The sequence below is a fragment of the Ursus americanus genome, chromosome 7, assembly GCF_024610735.1.
Source record: "Ursus americanus isolate L20-20 chromosome 7, mUrsAme1.1.p, whole genome shotgun sequence".
NCBI lineage: Eukaryota > Metazoa > Chordata > Mammalia > Carnivora > Ursidae > Ursus > Ursus americanus.
Genome location: NC_142133.1, coordinates 70,629,488 through 70,647,567, shown reverse-complemented (window position 1 = coordinate 70,647,567; position 18,080 = coordinate 70,629,488). Strand labels below are relative to the sequence as shown.

Genomic DNA, 18,080 nt, shown 5'->3' with positions numbered 1-18,080 from the left:
GATCCCCGAGGAGAGACAAGGGCTGGGGTACAGAGCGTGGGTGGGACAGTGACCCACATGTGACAGTTGGGCAGACACACATCCATCCAGCCTGAACCTTTGGTGTGGTTGGAAACTCCTTCCTCTTCCTCTATTCTGTCCACCTGGCATTTCAGTACCATATATCGCAGGCATCTTCCCATGCCACACACCGAAATCTAACTCAGTCTTATAACAGGGCAAGAGCCAGCCACGTGAGGGTGTATCATAACTTACTTTATTATGACCCTATCAAAAGCCATTTTGGTAACTTATAGTTTTCATGATTTCCTCGGTTTTAAAAATGCTTGTATATTTATCTTTACTTCCGTGAGTGTCCCCATAATAAGTTAAATTCCTACAAGAGTGCTAAGTCAAAGCACTTCTTTCTTTCAAATGTTGCTGCTGTCTTGGAAAATCTATGAACTTTCATTCCTGCCAAGGATCTGCAGAATGTCTGCTTGTCCACTGCTCACCAATAATGGGTTTTATCTTCTGTGGCTTTACTCACCTGGGAAATAAAGAAAAAATGGCATCTCACTGTTCTTCTAATTTGCCATGATTGGCTGGTGGCTTCTGGGATTTTGATTCTGTCACCCAGTGTTTTCCTAACTCTCTCCGATTTGTGTCCCCAGCAAACAAGATAAGCATTTTCATTAGAGCCCTCCAACTCTTTATCCAACCGGGAAGGAAGTCTGGGAGGACTTCCCCAGCACCCCAGCTGGGGTGTTGCCCTAAATTAAGGTATTATTTAAGGTATTATTAAGGTATTATTTAAGCTATCTGGGGAAGTGGGGAGCACGGGGTGGGGGGTGGCCATGGCCTGGGGTCACGTTCCCAGTTTTGTAGCCAGCTCCTTCCTGAAGAGGGCAGCCTCCAAGACTGCCCCTTGCAGAATACAGATCTCACAGATGCCTTTGCCACATGGGGCCAGAAGACCTGAGAGAGGCCACCCAACTTGACGATCCTGGGTTCCCAGGTCAGCCCCAGGATGCTCCCACGGGACACTCTGCTGTGGGAACCATGACACTTTTTGGTCCCAATGTTCTCACCCTCGGGGGCAGGTGCAAGGTCTCCCATCCCAGACTGGGGGACACAAATGGATCTTCCAACTCTGCTCCTGACCCAGGCCAGGGCTCCTCTTTGACCAAGATTAAAGGACTGGGCATTCAAAATCATTGACTATTCTAAGAGTACCTGTTTTTTATTCCAAAAGGAGTTTTATTTTTTGTAATCTTATGTGTCTACAAAGGTCTCCAAGAAAATCTCCAGAACACTCAGACTACTGATATTCATAAGATAGCAAGCTGACAGAAGGGAAATGTCTCAAAGACAGTGGCCATACGGAGGATGCTGGATGTACAGGTAAGAGTGACTAGCTTTCCAACTGGTTAAACTGAGACTTGCCCAGAAAACAATAAAAGCCACCATTTATTGTATTGAGCCAGGCATTGTGGTAAGGACTGTCCCTACTTTCTGCCCTTTACGCTTTGGCACACCCTGACAGGTGGGAATCCCGATCTCCACTGAAAGATGAGCAGATGGAGGACTACAGGTTAACTAACTTAACCAAGGTCATAAAGCCAGTGCCCTGCAAAGGTGGTTTGCAAGCCAGGTCTTTATCATGACTCCATACTGTAGTTTCTTTCCTGACCTCCGTGGAGGCCTGTGGTGCTTGCCCCTCATCTCCCAGGATGCCTTACAGCTCCAGGTAACCTGGTTCAACTACAGGTTCCCCAGACTGGCAGGGCCGTCCTGGTCTTTGCAAATCTGAGTGGGCGGGAGTTCTGCCACACTGTGATGCTGTTATACCCAGTGACCAGCAGATGGCAGTGTCCACCAGCCCTTCATCACTTGTCCCAAAGGGAAAGAAGGGCTCTGAGAGGTCCCCTTGGAACTTCCAGGAAAGAAGCCACCCACTCCTTTCTTCTCTGTCCCCTCCCCTCCCCCACTCAGCAGCCTGGGGGCCAGGGGGCAGGTCGAGCAGGTGGTCCCTAGGACAGGCTGCAGCCGATCTGGTGTGGATGCCAGAGCTGTTGCCCGGTAACCTTCGGAGAAGCAGCCCTGGGTTGAGTATGGGAAATTCCTGGGAGCCTGACGAAGCCTGGGGCATCAGACATGGGGCTGGGCCAGAGCCTTGCTGGAATCTTCCCCACCTGCAGCCCAGGCAGCCCCAGCCCAGGTCTTTCTGGGGGAGAGGACGGCTGCAGAGCCAGCAGCCCAGGATGCAATGGTAGGTGGCTCCCTCTTCGGGCCTTGGTCACCATCTTCCTTTCACACCATCCCAGGGAGACTGTCTTCAGGGGAAGAACCCCAGGCTTACCCCGGGTCCTGCCTCCTCACCCCTAACCCTCTCTCCAGCTCTGAGCTGCAAAGGCTAGAGGCCACGGTGGGTCCAGACTGAGGAAGGCTCCTGGCTGGGTCCCTGGCAGTGGGCCCCACCCTCACATGCCCTCTGCCTCTCACAGCTGGACCCATGGTGGCCATTTGATTGTCAACCTCACTGTGCATTTGCCAGGAAGGCCTGAGGGACATGCAGCCCAAGGTTGGGGGCTGGATTTGGATTCTTGTCTCTAGACTCTCAAAAGCATCAACCAGTCATAGCCAGGGGGCATCTATTTTATCTTCCAAAATACTGCTTGGCTGCAGGGACCCAGAACCCTTCCAGAATACTGCTTGGCTTGCCTGGTGGCTAGGGCAGAGGCTGAGCCTTCAGCTGCCTCATCTCCACGGCGTCTGAGGCACAGCTGGGATGAGACCAGCCGAGCTGCATGGACAGCAACAGCACAGGATCACAGAAGGGACCCACCATCCCAGATGGTTCAAGGCCAAGGAACAGAGCGCGGACCGCTTCCCTTCCCAGAGACTTGGCTTCCTTGTGGACAGCAGAAGCCGTGGAGCAGGCCATCTCTAAGGGACCTCCCGCGCTCCTGTCATCAGACAGGGAGGCCCAGGCTGTCTGGTGTGGCAGGAGACCTCGTTGGAGGCTGAGCGGGCTGCAGCTGGGGCCGGTGCAATTCCTGGGGCTTGAAGGTCACTACGAGGTGGCTCTAGCTGGCGGAATCCCGGACAACAGCTGACCCTTGAGTCACAAGGGTTTGAACTGCACGGGTCCACTTATACATGGATTTACTTCAATAAACACAGGACAATACTGTAAATGGGTTTTCTCTTCCTTATGATTTGCTCAATAACATTTGCTTTTTCTAGTTTATTGTTAGAATACAGTACATAAAACATGTAAAATACAAAATGTGTGTGATAACAAAACCCGACTGTTTATGTTATCAGCAAGGCTCCTGGTCCGTAGCATGCTATTAGTAGTTAAGTTGTGAGGGAGTCAGAATTTTTTGATTTTTGACTGCGCGGGGGCAGGGGGGGTGGCGGTGGTGGTGCCTAACCCCTGCCTTGTTCGAGGGTCAAATGTAACTTCCTATGAGGCATCAACCCAGCATGGCAGGCTGGTGCTCCAGGTGACACATGACCTCCGTCGGTAAAGGTGCTTCCGAGAGAGGTTGTCCAGGTACGCCCATAGCGCTGGGACGCCCCCGTCCCCTATGTCACAAAGCCTTCCGAGAGCTCTGAGCGGGAGCAAGTTCTGTAAGTTCTTCACACTGCACCTGTGATGGCCACAAGCACAGCCTGGGGGCCAACTTGTCACGATTCAGGTATGGCTCGGAACGTTGGCCCAAATAACTCAAGATCTTCCTTTAGGTTCTGGGTTTCTATGACCTGAACCAGAGTCCTGGGGCTCTGAGAAAGCAGACAGCTTCTGCAAGGAACAGAGGAGCAGCAAGGTGCTCTCCACGGGAAGGGTGTGGAGGTGAGAATGTGGGGACCCTTCCTGCCCAGCCCGGTCAGTGAACACCCACCCCACCCCCAGGCTGCTTTTACCCCTCTTGCCCCCTTGCAGCCAGTCTCACCTCTTCTCTTGGAGATGGAAACAGCTGGAGTCTGGAGTTCTGGGGCTTGGGGAGCGGTCAACAGACTGATGAAGAACGGAAGTGAGAAGTCCCCGGTTTTCTGCAGCCCTCTCTGAACTTCCTGCACGGGCCTCAGGGCCTCATCCACAGCTTCCCGGGGACTTCTGGGGCAACGCAGAGGACAGATGAAACTCCCTCGAAAAGCATCATGAAGAACACGACTTCCAGGTCCTCAGGCCGGGAGTGGTAGCTCCCTCCTGCCTGGCCCACCTACCAAAGGCTCCCCGCAGCCCCCAAGAGGAGGCCCCAAGCAAGCGGGGGGGGGGGCAGCCTGGCTTGTGCGCCCGCCCATCGAGGGCCACCTGCTCCCCAGACCTCAGCTTCAGAGTCAGGGACAGAGGACTAGGAACTCCTGGTCTCGCATTTCTCTCTCCTGTGGGAGGGCACCAGCTTCACTGCAGACATACTCATTCCTGGGCCCCAGGACATTCGGAGACAGGGATCAAGTCAAGCCCCGGGTGTGGCCGGACCCGCTAGGCCATCAGGTCACATCACGTAAACTTAGCAGTCGGAGCGCAGGCTCCCGCTCGCAGGTCCTGCTCTGAGCTCTGCGGCTTCCGCAGCTGGAGGCAGGCCCTGCTGCCGGGGATGACAATGTGCTCCATGGCAGAAGTCGTGAGCTCCTTGCTGGCAGCAGCAGCGGGAAGGAGTCCCCAGCATGATACTTTCATGGTGTTCACCTGGACCGGACGGGAGAGTTTATTCTCTGCCAAGAATTGTCCAGAGAGCTAGAGAGGAAAGGCGGGACACTCTGCCTGTTCACCGGTTCACCTGTTCAGACCAAGCCATTCATATGCCTGCCTCCCCTGTGGGCAGCCAAGGGTTGGGCAAAAACAGCTGGCGACTCCGGGCTCTGCACTTGACCCTGCACAAGGTGTTGAATTTCTCTGTAGCTCTATCTTCGTAACAAACAGTTACTGTCACGATTTCAGGGGAAGGAGACGGAGCCAGACGCAGCCCAGGCGTCCCAGTGCCTCCCTCCTCTCTGGGCTCAGCTCTAGGGTGTCCCCTGCTGATGCTCGAAAAGCCCCCCAGCCCTGGTTTCCCATGCATCCGTCCTGTGCATTGCTGGATCAGCAACACAGAGAAGGCGATTGGCAGTTAGTATTTACTGGAAAGAAGGAATGAATTGGGGGATGGATAAATGACGAAGGAACGAATGATGACCTCACTTTACAGACAAGAAACACAGGTGAGAGCGGTTAAGTCCTGGCTCGAGCGCAAGCAGCTGGCGGGCGTCTTTTCCAGAGCCTTTCCGGTGCCTATGAGCTTCTTCCCTCTGGGCCATCATCACCCTTGGGCCCCAGAACAGCCTGGGTGCAGGGAGGGTGGGGGGCAAGGCTACCGAGCCTCATCCATGCCAGCCTGTTATCCTGGCCACACCCCAACTCCCTCAGGGGAGAATCCTCCCGTTTTACAGATGAGGAAATTTGGTCTCAAAGAAGCTAAGTGGCCTGCTCCCACTGGGGCAGCAAGAATGCAGGAACTCCAACCTAATACTGACCCCTAAGCCCAAAGACAGCCGCAGGGCAGGGGAATCACATACAATCCACACACGTGTATTTGGCACAGACTATGCCACGTCTGTGCCAACCCCTTTCCATTCTCTCCTTGCTATTAAGAGGTCAAAGCCAGGACTAGAACTTGCACTACTGACCTTAGCCCAAGGTTCTGGGGTGTTTGTACAAATCATAATCAGTTGAGACTGTTCACCTGTGGCTGTAGGGGGAAGGAACTGAGAAAGGCAGCAGGGCCCCAGCACTGGCAATGGCGGAGAGACCCCTGGCTGGGCTGCCAAGAGCCAGTGTCTCTAGGATTTCTGCAGGCCCTTTGTACCAGCACCACCCAGAAAGGAAGACCTGGGGCCAAGGCCTTGTCTCTGGCACTCCATCCTCAGTCCCAAAAGCAGGGTGGGTTAATGCAGCCCTTACTGTCCCAGTCCCCCACTGCCCTTCCAAAACACATTTTCCCACACTAATAATCTTAGCTCTTTCTCCTCTGCCCACGGGATGGGCCTGGGGTCTGGGAGGAGTGGCCCCTGGGCCAGACCTCTCCTCCTGCGCCCACCCCTCCCTGGTGGTGATGAGTGGACAAAGTGCCAAGATGAGCGGCCACTGAGTCTCTGCGGTGGCCTGCAAGGCGATGACGAGGAACCGACCCCGTCTAGACTTCCAGGTCGGTAGCAAATGCAAATTTAAAGGCTAAAGAACGCATCTGCGCGCTTGGAGGGTCCAGCCGGCTCAGGCCCTCCGTCTGCCTAACAGGACCTCACCCATGCGCTAGATGTTCCCGCACTTGGGTATGTCGGGCTGCCGTGGAGCTGAACCGATCAATACCGGTCAACCACCTCCCTGCCCTACCGGAGCGCGCTCCGGGGTGCCGCCGCCGTGGCCACTGGCGGTCCCCTTCACCCATCACCCATAACCGCAGCCAGACAGGTACGGAGGCACCACTCTGGGGCTCTCGGCTGCCCGCCCTCCCGGCTTCTGGCCGCGCCCCAACATACCAGGTAGCCTGTTTCCGTTGGCCGGCCCCTCTAGAAGGCGGGGGAAGGTCATCCCTTTTGACGCACAAATGAACCCGGGGCGCTGCTCCCGCGCAGAGTCCCCTCATCACCCCGGGGCTGCTCCCGTAATTCCTGCGCTCCTCTGGGATCTCCGCTCCAGCTTAAGCGCACGTTCTCCGCCCAAACCTTTGCTTTCCGACTGTCGGTCCAGGTCCATCTGTCTTTCCGGCCTGCCCTTCCAGGCACTGGCCCTCTCTTCCCTACTGGTCCCCTCCGATGCTCCGGCCGCGCGCTCTGGTCTTTGGAGGCTGTGGCAGGCTGGGCCACCTTAGAACCGGTGATGAAAAACGCGCCTTTGTGGCAGCCCTGCGCGCCCCTGTGGCCTCCCTACGCCCTTGTGGCCTCTCTGTGCGTCCTGGCCCCGAGGTCCCGGCAGTGACCGGCGGGGCCGAGTCCTTTCGCTGCCCCACCTCTGGCGTCTCGGGCACTCACGGAACTGGAGCGGGCAGGGGGTTGGGTGCTGCTACTCCGCAGGGGAGTGGGGACGAAGCTGAGCGAGTGCGCGCGATGCCTCGTAGCCTCGAACTCGGGAGGGCGCGTTTGGCTGGGGCGCGGTGTGGGCGGCGGGGGGGGGGGGTCGCACTGCCGTGGGGAAGGGAGGAGGCGGGGCCCCGGTTTGTGGCGGGAGCCTCCGGCGGGTAATACTCGCTGAGCGAATGTGGGGGCGAAGCGCTACGGCGCGGGGAGGAGGCTCCTGTCCCGGACTCCGCGTTACGCCGGAGTGGGGGGCGCGGTGCTGCCACGCCAGTGTTCAGCAGGGGGCGCTGCTCCGGGCGTTGGGCGGGGGTGGGCTGGGAGGGGGGGGCCGCGACTTGCTGCGCACACTTCCCCCATTATTAAACACTATGTTCAAAAGGCGCCGGGGGACTTCCCGGAGCCACGGAGCCCGCGCCGCCCGCCCGCCTGGCCCACGGAGCCCATGGACCTGAGCGCGGCCGCCGCGCTGTGCCTCTGGCTGCTGAGCGCCTGCCGCCCCCGCGACGGGCTCGAAGCGGCCGCCGTGCTGCGAGCGGCGGGGGCAGGGCCGGTCGGGAGTCCGGGGGGCGGCGGCGGCAGCGGCGTGCGGACCCTCGCCCCGGCTGCGGGCGTCTCCGCTGCCCCGGCCGCCGCGGCTCCCGGAGCCCGCGCTTCGCGCCGGGCCGCCGGCTCCGGCTTCAGGAACGGCTCGGTGGTGCCGCACCAGTTCATGATGTCGCTTTACCGGAACCTGGCCGGGAGGGCTCCGGCCGGGGCAGCCGCCGCCTCCACCGCGGGCTCTGGCCGCCACGGCCGCGCGGACACAATCACCGGCTTCGCAGACCAGGCGAACCAAGGTACTCACGCCTCTACTGCGCCCGTCCATCCTGTCCGCTCCTAGGCTGAGGCCACCGCCGGAGCCGAGCCCCAGCTCCAGACCCTTCGGGGCGCGGCCCCCTCACGTCCCAGCCTCAGGTGGTGCAAACTCCGCCGAGGCCCACGCACCCGAACCCGCTGGACTGTGGCGAGAGGGCTGGGCCGGTCCCTCCGCCGGACTGTCCTGGCCCTGCCGGCCCGGCGGGTCCCCTCGAGGAGGCAGGATCCGAAGCAAGAAGGGGCCCGGGGCCGAGAGGGACGGCGCAGTGATGGTGGCGGTGGCAGCGGCCGTTTCATTGCCGCAAACTGCAGCTTCTAGTCTCCTGGGGGCCGCACAAATTGGGGGGACCTCGGGGGAATGAGGGAAAGAGGCAGGCTGAAGTTTGGCCCTCCGGGAGAGGCTGATGGCATCACCAGGTACACGGAGCTCCCCTCTCGGCAGGCTGTGTCAGGGTGGAGGTGTGTGGCTACGGGTGCGTGTGCCCGTGCTGGGCCCCTGGGACAGCCAGAGGTGGAGGACTCCAGTCGTGTGAGGTGGAGAGGATGGTCAGTGAGCCCCTGCCGGAATGCAAGCTGGGAGCAAGCACCCCACCTTACTCTGTCCTGGGTCCTTCAACGGTAGGACGTGGGTAGGACTGTGGTGGTTGCTGTGTGTCATCTGGATTTTATTAATCTCTATTGAAGTCATTAAAGCAGACAGATAGGGAAAATTTAACTAATTTCAGGCGGAAATGCAAGTAATGTTGGCCTTAATTCTATCCAGCCAGAGACCCAGCATGGAAGGCAGGAGGGAAAGAAAGGGAAATAGGGCTGGAAAGAAAGCAGCAGACGGGCTAAGCCTGGGAGGGTCTGCGGGCCGCACAGCCCAGCCCCTGGCCTGGGAAGGCAGGTAGAGGTGGTGTCGTAAGCAAATACCCACCTCCTCCAGCACACACACAATGCTACACACAGACCGCTTTATCTTGGGTGCTGGGACCTCCTGGGCCCACATGGCTCTATAGTTCACTGGGAACTATCAAGCCTTCTCAGAAGGCCTGGTGTGCCCCCGGGACTGGGTGCTGGAGTACTCCTGCAAAGCCCGAGTCCTGGGTGGACAGGGCCAGGGAAGGCCCCAGCCCTGAGGCTACTGTGTGCCCCCCCCCATGCAGGACAGGTGGGTATGTAGGACTCCGAGCTGGCAGAGGCGCCCGCTGCTCTTTCTTAGGTAGACTGAGGCCTACTGTTAGCCTCAGCCTGAGCTAAATCTTTTCCTGGGGAGCTCTGCTTGGTTGGCAAAGCTCTGAGGGCACCTCTCCTTCCTCCCTCTGAAAGGATGGGATGCAGGGGCAGCAACTTGTAGCTGGGAGATAAGGCAGGGGAAGCTCAGGAAAAGTGCCCCAGGGAGCCCTGGGGGAAAGCAGTGCAGGGAGGAGGACGCACTTGCCCGGCACTTTGAGCCTCCCTCCCTCTCCACTCTGAGGTTCAACTTGGAGCAGGGCTCCTTGAGGTCCCCAGAAGCCACCGACAGAGCCCAGACTTTGGACGTCAGGAGGTGAGGGCCTGGCCGCAGTGGTCTGTGAGCAGATCTCCAGTGGTGGGGGCAGCCTGCCCAGTCACTCCAAGTTTGGGGCAAAATGAAACCATATGACCCTCTTCAAAGGGAGCTCCTTATCTGCTGCTCGGTGGAATTTCACTTTTTTTTTTTCCTGAGCCCAAAAAGAAAAAAAGTGCCCACGACCAGAAATAAAACCCCCAAACTCTGAGAGATAAGTCATAACGGAGGGAAAGAGTATGTCTGGAAGGGATCGGTGGGTCCTGGAGGCGAGACCTCACCGCAGCAAGGAAGGCAGTCCCGGGCTGCCCCCAACCCTTCGGAGAAGGTTCCTTGCACTGCTTTGCCTCCTGCCGCCTCCATCGGAGGTCGCGGAAAGCTGGGAGAAGCTAAGCCAGGAGTTTCCCATCGCGACCAGCAGCGCTCGCCGCTAGGAGACCTTGGGCCGAGCCGCCCCCCCCCCCCCCCGGGCCTTAGTTCCCCTTCAGCATAGCCCGGAGGCCGGATGCACTAGAGGGTCTGCAGCCCGGCTGACGCGTTCCCCTCTGGACGACTCGCACGCAAGGCCCAGCCTGCACGGGAGATCGTGGCCGGCGGGAGTGTCCAGGCTGAGCTGGGGAAGAGAGGTAGCGCGAGGGGCAGAGTTTTCAGGGGACATGAATTTTCCGTTTTCGCACAGCCGGGACTTCGCGGCTGTCCTGGGGCCTCAGTAGGGCAATCTGAGCGGTCCCCGCACAGCGCAGGACCTCGGCCTGGCCTCCGTACTTTGGAAGAGGCGCAGGACTTCTGAGGCGCCCACCCAGCCTTCTGTCCGCCACCCGCCCAAAAGTCTGGCTTCGGATCTAGGCCCCGCAACCCCGTGGCTCTGGGTCGGGGAGCGGGACTATGGTGGCATCGGGTGTAGGGGTGTGGTCCTGGTCCCGTGGCTCGGCCATAAGTGAATGCCCGTGGGTTGTCGCGGTGGCAGAAGCCCCGGTCCCGATAATCGATAGTCAGGGCGAAGGCTCCCCTTACCCTGGGCCAGGCTGGCAGCTTTCTGGCTGGGCCGAGACTCGGGGGCGGGCGCCGCCTCCCGTGGGCTCACTCCCGCATCCCGGGCAGTGGGGCCATTTGCAGTTAGGAGGCCCCGCGGCCGGGAGTGCGGGCTTCGCTCTCCGCTCTCACCGCGCTCTTTCTCTGTCTCTGCCCGACTCCTGCAGACGAATCGCCAGCCGAGACCGGCCAAAGCTTCCTGTTCGACGTATCCAGCCTTCCCGACACGGACGAGGTGGTGGGAGCCGAGCTGCGCGTGCTGCGCCACGAGTCCCCGGAGCTGGGCCCTGGCGGCGCGACTCCCCCGCCGCTGCTCCTGCTGTCTACGTGCCCCGGCGCCGCCCGAGCGCCGCGCTTGCTGCACTCGCGGGCCGCCGAGCCCCTGGCCGGGGCGCGCTGGGAGGTGTTCGACGTGGCAGACGCTGTGCGGCGCCACCGCCAGGAGCCGCGCGCCACCCGTACGTTCTGCCTCCTGCTGCGCTCAGTGGTGGGTCCCGCGCAGGGCCCGCTGGCACTGCGGCTGCTGGGCTTCGGCTCCCGGGGCAGGGGCCGCGCGGCCGCGGAAGAGCGCGCTCTGCTCGTCGTTTCCTCCCGCACGCAGAGGAAAGGGAGCCTATTCCGCGAGATCCGCGCCCAGGCCCGCGCGCTCGGGGCCGCGCTGGCGGCCGAGCCGCCGCCCGACCCGGGACCCGGCCCTGGGTCGCCGACGGCGGTCATCGGTGGTCGCAGGCGGCGGCGGACAGCGCTGGCCGGTGCGCGAGCGGCGCAGGGCAGCGGCGGGGGCGCGGGCCGGGGCCACGGGCGGAGGGGCCGGAGCCGCTGCAGCCGCAGGCCGCTGCACGTGGACTTCAAGGAGCTGGGCTGGGACGACTGGATCATCGCGCCGCTGGACTACGAGGCGTACCACTGCGAGGGCGTCTGTGACTTCCCGCTGCGCTCGCACCTCGAGCCCACCAACCACGCCATCATTCAGACGCTGCTCAACTCCATGGCGCCCGACGCGGCGCCGGCCTCCTGCTGCGTGCCCGCGCGCCTCAGCCCCATCAGCATCCTCTACATCGACGCGGCCAACAACGTGGTCTACAAGCAGTACGAGGACATGGTGGTGGAGGCGTGCGGCTGCAGGTAGCCTGCGGGCCCGGCCCGGCCAGGGAGGGGGCAGCCGCGCCACCGAGGAAGCCCTGCTGAAGAGCAGCTGCGGCCGGGGTCTGTCGCCGAGCGTGCGTGCGCCTCGGACTGTGGCCCCGCGCCCGCACGGTGGAGGGGGAGCGCACGTCCACACTCACACCCACACACTCTCTCGCTCACGCACACATTTACGTTGGGCAGCGTCGGAAAGCCCTGGGGAGAGACGACCTGACGCTACCGTGTACTCCGCACATGCACCGTTGAACCCACCGCCCCCTTTTGGAGAGAGGATGATGTTTCTGTTCATGTTACAGGAACAGGCACTAAATCGCGTAGAAATGGGTTAGGGAATTGGGGGTTCCAGAATGGGTGAATTAATGGGGGTACTGGAGTAGGTTTGACTCACCCCTTTTTGGTTGTGGCTGAGTGTGGGGGAAGGCCTGGCCGGGTGGCTGAGTGCTGGTGTTGCCCCCGGGACAGATACAACGCTGTCCTGCCCTTTCCGAAGGTTTGCGTTGCATGGAGGCCATTTACTCTGTGAAGGAACCGCTGCAAAAGGCATGTTTGTTGTTTAATTTAAAAATCTAAGGTGCCCCTTCAGTTTTGAAAGGGAACATTTGTCGGAAAGAATTCATGATGGAACTACCCAGATCTCTGCAAAGGTCAGCACTACCCTGTAAAAGAAAATCGGCTCAATTGGGAATGATCTAGAATGTGGAAAAAAATGTTTTTCTTTCGGGGGCAAGTGAAATGGAGGAGAGGTTAGAAACTGCCAGTCTGAACTGATATGAACTTGGGGGTGGGATGGCATGTGCCAGGTTCTGCAGCTCCCAGGCTGGGCAGCTCAGTGTGGCCGCGGTGCCTTGGGGGGTGCCGGGGAGGAGGCTTCATGCAGTGGCTGGGAATGGGGAAAGGCGGGCAGCTGTGCCTTTTCCTAGAGACCTGCCAGGAGGTTTTGCTAAGGAGCTGGGAAAGAAGCTCTTAGGGCTTTGAAAGAGGCGGGGAGGCGTCCTGGGGCGGGCTTCTGCAGAAGGCTTGGGCTTGTCTGCCAGGTAGGCGCAACCCTCTCCAAATGGTGCGCTCAGAATGGGCCAACATGTGCTTGCGCTTAGCTATCAAGTCTGTGTTGGCTTTTACACGCTTTCACTGTGTTGTTGCTGTAGGTTTTGGCAGTGTGATAGTAACGGGAAGTGAAGCTACACAAAAGTGCTTTTGTGAGATTTCAGCTCCCCACAGCCCAGTGGTTCAGAACAGGAGAAAGCCACACCCCCCCACTTCTGCAATGTAGAGGCGCATTTGCAGCTTGGCTGCTGTGCCCCCTTTGGAAGGGCGGGGTCTTCGTGCAGGAGGGGAGGGCAGAGGTGGAAGCCTTTCCCCCAGTCCTGTCTTTGTCTTGTAGATGGTAGGACCGCCTGTCCTTGCATCGGGAAGCTAGAACACGCCAGCTTACATTGTTTTATTTGGTTCATTTCTGCCTGGGAGTCCTTTGTGGCCTTGGGCAAATGGTTGAGAAAGGGAAGAGAAACCACTTGGATTCCACCTGTCTGGGGCTCCCGAGGGCTTCTTTGAAAACCCCTGCAGCTCTCCTGGGTACTCCTCTTTAAGGCTGTGCTGGGCTTTTCTCCTTTGGGATCCCTGAGAAAGGCATCCATTCCATCCTTCTTGTCTTGGACGCTAAGATCCAGATGAGTTATACGAATTTTAATTCTCAGCGAGTAAACATTCAAGAGAGAGGAATACTAAGTAAGGATTTAGATACAGCTAATTTACTTAAGGGCCCCACCTGAGTCCATTCCATCCCGTAAAATTCCCCAAAGAAAATACATTTACAATGCGAATTTATATGCTGTGGCTATGTGAGTAGCCATAAATAATGAGAACATGCAAGTCTCTTTAGGTTAAAACACAAACAGAATTCCCGAAGTGGCAGCTATGGTACACTTCCTCCCAATTTCAGTGACCGGTGGTCCCCTTACATTTATGGATTTTGCCAGAGAAGTTTCGCTTTCCTAAACTGTTTTTAATAATTGCACGGTGATTGCTCTGTGAGAGTGAAGAATAAAAGAATGACACTAAAATATTAAGGGTTGTAGTATTTGTATTTTAGAAAGGGAGTTAATGAAAAACTAGCTGTACTTTGAAGAAATTTTAGGTCATTTAATATCTCGGACAAAAGGAAACATTTTGATTCTCTTTTTAGTGACTAGGAAAAACAAGGTTTTGAAAGACATGTTTTGATTTAGCCTGAGCTTTTTGTGGTAGGAAAAAAATGTCCATTTTCTCTGTTTTGTTTTTGTTTTTGTTTTTCCTGATGACCTCCTTCTACCAAGATGTGTTCTAAGTGGTGTAGGATGTAGGCATCTTCCTGCGTCTGGAGGTCCGGGCTGCATCTAGGGAGGGCGGCGTCCCTGGGCAGTGACAGTTCTCTGTCGGTCTCAGATGCACTCAGTGTGTTCTTGTTTACCCACTAGAAGCAATGCCTCTGGGAACTGCTCTGAAGCTGCTGTCGCCCCCGGGGACCACCAGTGCCTGCGACAGCTCTGCTCAGGCCTCTGGCATCTCAGAGTTAAAAGTAGGTGAACGGAGGAGATGTATCACACTTCATAAAAAGGACAGCAAAAGGGCCACCCCACGTAGAGGCAGACGTGTTTTTGCTGCCATGATGTGGTTTGACGCGCTTTGCCAGGATTTGGGGAAGGATTCTGCCGGCACAATTGGCAGTGCCCTGTACCGGCTGTCTTCTAGGCAGGGGGTGTGGGGCCAAGTCACTCAGCTAGAGGCCCCGGTTCCCCACCCGCGGGAGAGCTGGCTGCTGGCAAGCAGGAGAAAGGGGGTCAGCACTGTGAGTGAAGGCGGCCCGCCCTCCCAACTCAGGCCTCCCTGGGTCTGGGGCCACCACAATGTTCTTCCTCAAGTCCAGCGAATTTTCCATTTTGTTGGGAGAGACTTGCGCATTTCTAGTTGAGACCGTGTGAACCACTCCTTCCTGCTGGAGAATAGGGTGGGCGTCCCTGCTTGGGGAGCACAGGGCCCGCCAACTGGGGCTCAAGCGGGTTGGTGCTGGGTCTGCTAAACACGAGACAGTCTGGTCAGTGCTGCTGGAAGTCAGGCTTCTGTGTTAAGGGAGACATTTCCACTGGCGGACAGCTGTGTCCAGCTATGCCCAGACGTGTGCCTGGTTGAATTCTGGCTTTCCACGCAGCAAGATTGGGTCCTCCCGAGAGGGTGGCAGGCTCCTTTGCCTCAGCCTGAGCTCTGCCCCTTCCCTATGCACATACTCCCCTTCATCCTGGTGTGCTGCCATTTTACTACCAAAGTGGCATGGGGAAAAGAAGAGCTGTGGATGGTGTGATGTCGAGTCAAATCCGGCAAACCCAGTGCCGTGACTGCTCCCCGCACAGTCTCCTGGAAGTGTCAGCAGGACCGGGGACCTTGCTGTCAGTGCTGAAGGGCGTACGGACCACCCTGTGGATGTAATCAGAGTGTAACTCAAATCCTACAAGTCATTTATCCTGTTTGTAATTTTATTGAAACTCATAGCGTATAACCTGGGATTGTAGACCGATTTTCTTCTTAAAGCAGGAGAAAAACTGAATTCTCTCCCAGAGGAGCTTGGGCACGGAAAAAGGCAGACCCTTGCCTTGCTCGAATCTGGTCTCCAGAAAATGGGGTGAGGAGAAGAGCGAGTGCTACCACTGCCTCTGGGACACAAACGTCATCGGGCCTAGCTGATCTCCTGAGAGCATGTTGGTGGGGATGCGGAAGACTCCCCAGGCCCAGAAAGCAGGGCCCTCTCAGTGGGCCTGGGTCAGGAGGCCTCAGCAGGTGCCAGGTGGGCTGGGAGGACCGAGAGTCTGGAAGGCAGCCGTCTGTCATTGGTGGGGAAGGACCTGCATTGTCCCCTCAGGTGTCTGGATTGGGAAGGGAAGAGAGGCAGCTGACAAGTGAGCCCAGCAGTTGGAAGATGTTGGGAGTGAGGTGGGAGGGAACCATATCTCTCTGAGGTGGGTCTGAGCAGCACTGGTGTTCTGGGGACTTTTGCGTTCCCAGGAGGGAACCACCCCACACTGTCGCCTGCTGTCTGTGTGCTGCACGGTCACTTGGGGGCTAGAGCTCCGCATGGTGCCTCCTGGGAGGTCTGGGACAGTCGTGGGCAGCCACCTTCCTACCCGGACCTTCCATTTCTATCCCTATAAAGTGAGAAGCTCTCCAGTCCCATGGTTCTAGGGTTCTAGTTGATCCAAAAGTCCAGTAACATAGTTTAAAGGCAGAGCAGATGTGACTGTTTCTGGAAAGGGTCCCCTCCCCATCCCAGAGCCACTCTCACAAGTATCACAACTCCTGCCTGTGTGTACGTGTGTGTGTGTGTGTGTGTGTGTGTGTGTGTGTCCCCGTTACATTCCTGGGGCCTCTGTTGGTGCCTCATGGATGTGGCTTTGATTTCTACCTGGGTCATGGCAGGTGCAGGGGAGGCCAAGATCTCAGGGGTAGGGCTCAGTTCACCAAAGCCACGACGTTTCCTGCGCCCCGGGGTGGGGGGCACTACCAACCCACCTGGAGATCCCCGGTGCCCACACAGGGGTGGGTAGAGCCACGCTTGCTGACATTGTTCTGTGACCAGTCCTGGGAAGGCTGCCGCCTGCTGCTGGTGCCTCTGTGGGAGCAGCCGAAGCAAGCAAGCCCGGGCCCTGTGGGCAGCCCAGCAGGAACCCAGGACTGTTCCAGAGTCCCCAGACCTGGCAGGCAGGCCTGTGTAAGGGTGAGGTGCCCCAGCAGGTCCCCAGGGGCCCCCACCCCCGCCTCACGGCCATGCCCACGTCTGGTCCAGCTTGCCGGAGGACTGACCCACGGCCGGGCATACCTTAAGAGCTGTTTCTTCTCTTCCTTTTTGTGGCCTGAAAAATGGTGGCAGAGTTTAACATTAAGAAACACAGAGGAGTCAAAAGAGGTTATTTGTAATTTTTCAGACAGCTCTGCCTTTTGTCCCTAGAGCCTTCTGGCTGGAGCAAGCTTCTTCCTCTTTTTATGCCATTTCTGGACTTTCATCTGTTAAATAGTGAAATCCCAACGGGGCTCAAGGTGAGAGAATCCTGTTCTTGTCAGGAAGGCCACACGTCCCTTATGTGGAGTCACCTACCCGGATGTAGCTGCAGGAAGAGGGTTGGACGTGGGCTTCGTAAATCACTGGGGGTGACCGAGGGCTTGACATCTGCGGTGTGGGCTCTCATCGTTGGTTCAGGGAGCCTCTGCTCATGACGAGCGCGCACCCAGCGGCCCCAGAGCTGGCCGCTCCCCCCCCCCCCCCAAAACTGCTGGCGCAGGGGCCGTGCTTGAAGCCAGCCTGGGGCTTGGCCACAGGCCTTCTGACTGGGCAGGGTTTGGGTTGGCGCTTCGCGTTGGCAGCCACACTTTCGGCCGAGGAACCCCGGGAAGGGTGGAGTCAGAGTGTGACGTCATTCAAAAACGGGTCCGCATTTCCAGTTGGGCTCAGGGCCGTGGAAACGTGCAAGCACGCCCTCCGAGCGGCTCGAGTGGTGGGCGATGGTCCGCTTGCCTCTGCCTGTGCAGACCTCCGGGGCGCAGTCCTGCAGGCCCCCAGCATCTGCGCGTGCGAGTGCACGCAAGGGCAGGCGCTCGTTGCTCTCCCTCGCACCCCCTACAGTGGCGAGCGGCCTTCTGCAAAGAGCTGTTTCTGCAGTCGGGTGAGTCGCGGGCGGGACCGCTTTGCATGCTGGTCTAGGAAGCACTTCCTTCCACGAGGGTAGAAGTGCTTCACTGCAGACGGGCCGACCAGATAAGAGCTGTAGTGCAGAAGCTTTTTACCCTTTTCTAAGGCAGTGACAGGAAGCTGAAACAAGCAGTTTCGAAAAACAAGGAAAAGCTTCTGGTGGTCGAGCGCCAGGCACGTTGCCGCTGGGTAGTGCAGACCTCCCGGGACGTGGCCAGCGGCTTGGTGTCTGCGTTTCTATGGCTCGACCTTTTGCGCTGTCGGCGCGCAGGAGCGTGGCGCGGTGGCCGCTGGAGGTGGGGCTGGGCTGGAGATGGCCCGTGCCCTGCCCCATCTGACCCGCAGTGGCAGCCTCCACACCCAGCGCCTGCAGCGGGGGACGGGGCCCAGACGCCTGTGCCGAGCCTACACCCTGCTCAGACACTTGGCTGCAAGGATCTAGAACGTCGTCTGAACCTTCTGGAGCTGAGGTGTGCTTGTGGTTGACAGAAACCAGATCCTCTGTAAGGCTTATTCATAGGAGGACCGCTGAATGGGAGGTAAACGCAAACCCATCCGAGGCCCACGGGCTAACCTGCCCCTGAGGCCTCTCCCCGGGCTGCAGGATGGTGGCTGGGGACATCTGCACACTGCCGGCGGCCGTCCTAGTCTCACGTGCGTGCACAGCTTCCCGACGAGCCTGGCCTCTCGCAGACCTCATGCGTGGCCAGTCCTCGCCTGCACTTGTCAGCGGAGAGAGTCTGAGAGCAAGTCTGACGATGC

General features: G+C 58.6%; 1 protein-coding gene across 1 annotated transcript; it reads left to right on the top strand.

Annotated features, from left to right (window-relative positions):
* Nucleotides 1-7,486: 7,486 nt before the first annotated feature.
* On the top strand, nucleotides 7,487-13,754 carry GDF7 (growth differentiation factor 7). The gene is made up of 2 exons (XM_045813459.2): nucleotides 7,487-7,880; nucleotides 10,630-13,754. Exons 1-2 carry the CDS (start codon nucleotides 7,487-7,489, stop codon nucleotides 11,589-11,591), a joined length of 1,356 nt encoding a protein of 451 aa, XP_045669415.1. The 3' UTR covers nucleotides 11,592-13,754.
* Nucleotides 13,755-18,080: the final 4,326 nt, after the last annotated feature.